At 35.9% G+C, this 2,419-nt stretch overlaps 1 protein-coding gene across 1 annotated transcript in view; it reads right to left on the bottom strand.

The window, feature by feature from the left end:
* DCC (deleted in colorectal carcinoma) overlaps positions 1–2,419 on the bottom strand; it is a 1,276,184-nt gene that overhangs the window by 110,686 nt on the left and 1,163,079 nt on the right. Inside the window, exon 21 of the mRNA XM_006891717.1 lies at positions 1,677–1,709. Coding sequence (XP_006891779.1) covers positions 1,677–1,709 — 33 coding nt within the window. The remainder of the gene's footprint in view (positions 1–1,676; positions 1,710–2,419) is intronic.

The following is a 2,419-nucleotide window of genomic DNA, read 5'->3' as shown; positions in this document are numbered from 1 at the left end:
CCTGGATGATACCCTTGATATCCTCCCACAACTCATCTGGCCTTCGCTCATTAGTGTTCAAAGCCTCAAACCTGTTTCTGAGATGGTTCTGAGATTCAGGTGGGATAGACTCAAAGTCACATTTTGGTTGCCTTGGATTTGGTTTAATTTTCCTCAGCTTCAGCTTGAATTTGCATATGAGTAGTTGGTGGTCTGTTCCATAGTGAGCTCGTTTTTCATACCAAATTTTCCCCCCTTTGTTTACCCATCACTCCCTTTACCCATTCAAATTGTGTGACCCTATAATTAAGCCCCCATCCCCTCCTTGGATCTTTGTACTCATTCTACAATAATGGTCTTATACATGATTTCTTTTTTGAATTTAAATTAATATTCTTCTTGTTGTTAATTGTGATTGAGTGAAGCAGGACTCATAGTGACCCTATGAAGAAAAGACCTGAAGCCTTTCTATAACTATTGTCATTTCTCAAAGTATATAGAATTTTCAGAGACATGTTGTTTAGGAAGTGGATGCCTCTCCTGGTACTATTGAAAATTTAAAAAAGAAACTGACAATTTGCAAAAATTCTGAGACTACTGATAATTATTAAGGAATTCAGTATTTGTCAAAGTTTGAAGCATCATGTTTGAGTTTCAAAAGAATATTTTTGCCCAGTTTTAGAACAAGGTGTCCTCAGAGATGTGTTGGGTAAATATGAGATTTACTGACAGTAGGATTCCAAGTGGGCAATGATCTCCAAAAGCTGTAGATGTGTAGCTGTTTGGAGATGGAGGTCAGTGATCATGGGAATTACTAGCATTGCCAGTTCTCCCTGTACTAAAATACACCAGGCTGAACAAATAAACCCTGTAGGTTGTTTTTCCTCCCTCATCATTCCACAAATTTCTCTAGTTTTAAAGGAAATGAAGAATTAACTTGCTGTCTACAGCATATGATTTAGTTGATGGTTTATCATGTACTCTGTGGCTTATCAAGTAACTTATGGTACAATAATGATGAGCCCAAATTCTTATCTACCTGGAAGTTGATGGATAACTCCAATTTATCTCTACTTTGTTCTGCACAGAATTATCCTTCTCTCCTTATACAAATTAGTGGTTAGTAAAAGAATGGAAAAGGAAAGAGCCCAAGTGAGCTCAGCATCTGGTTTACAGAGTGAAAAACTTTGGTGATTTCATGATGAACAATGGAAATGTCCTGAACAAAAGTTGGCCCACCCTTGTTTATACTGAGTAAAAGCAGCTCATTGTGGAGCAAAAGCACACATGAGTTATGATTTTTCTCAGTAGAACAAGAGAACTTTAATCCATAGCTCACGAAAGGGGGCAAGAGCAGCTTGAAAATTATGCTGAGCTTAATTATACTTAATGTGAATTATTCAGAAGTGCAGACAGAGACTAAAAATTTATTTCGTACGAAGAAGCTTGACATTTTAATTGGTCCTTCAGAATAGAGACAAAACAATTTCCTCTCAAGAAAATTTACATCTCCTCTATCAGAGCCACAGTCTCAGCCAAGCAGAACTTCATTAACAAGATTAATTATCACGCCAATATCTGCTTCCTCAGGTGTATGGCCCAGGAGAAAAGAGGAACACAAAGTAATGACTGGCATGTCTAACAGGAGTGATGCAAATAAAAAAACTATATACTAATGACAGATTGAAGCCACATACCTTGGTCATTCGCCATCTTGTCAGGGTGTTCCACTGTGAAGGAAAAAGAAATAACATTATTTGACTCTGATAATTCCCAGCTCAGAAGCTGACATATCTTATCAACAGTTTTGCTAGCAAGTCTTTGTACCAAGGTGAGTGCCCCATTGAAATGAAATTGATAAAAGATTAAGGTTTATGTCATTATTTCTATTATGGAGGAAGTTAGAGAAGCAGATCAGAAGCTACTGTCTTTGCTGTAGAAATGCATTCTCAAATAGTTTATCTATCACTTCCCACTAAACACAGTCAGACTGAACGTCATGCAAAAATGCAGCTGATTACCAGGTAACAGCCACTCATGTATTTTAAGTAAATTAGAGATGCTCTCATGAATTTATATTTTTAACAAGACAACTTAAGTTAGTTTTACATGGGTAAACTGTAATAATATAGAATACCACAGATACAGAGTAACTTAAATGACTTGATAAATCATTCAACCTTATGAAATTCTCAACTTCTAATAAGAACGTCTAATAAGTTGTAGGTAATGATCTTGATAAATGTCTGTTTTCTAAATTTTGAAATATCTGTTAAGTTTTTTAAAAAGGTGGCTTTTCTGTTAACTAGGTATTATTATGGGAGAGGTAAATATCTAGGATCATTGCTTTTATTGACATTGTGATATGACATGTTGGCCTGTGCAGACCTTTAGAGAGAGAAAGTTTTTATTTGCATAATTTGGAGTAGTAAGAAGCTGC

The sequence above is a fragment of the Elephantulus edwardii genome, unplaced genomic scaffold (genome assembly GCF_000299155.1).
Source record: "Elephantulus edwardii isolate Elephantulus edwardi_28Jun2011 unplaced genomic scaffold, EleEdw1.0 scaffold00103, whole genome shotgun sequence".
In the NCBI taxonomy this organism is placed as follows: Eukaryota; Metazoa; Chordata; class Mammalia; order Macroscelidea; family Macroscelididae; genus Elephantulus; species Elephantulus edwardii.
The sequence above is the reverse complement of the archived record's forward strand: the minus strand, read 5'-3'. Positions and strand labels throughout refer to the sequence as shown.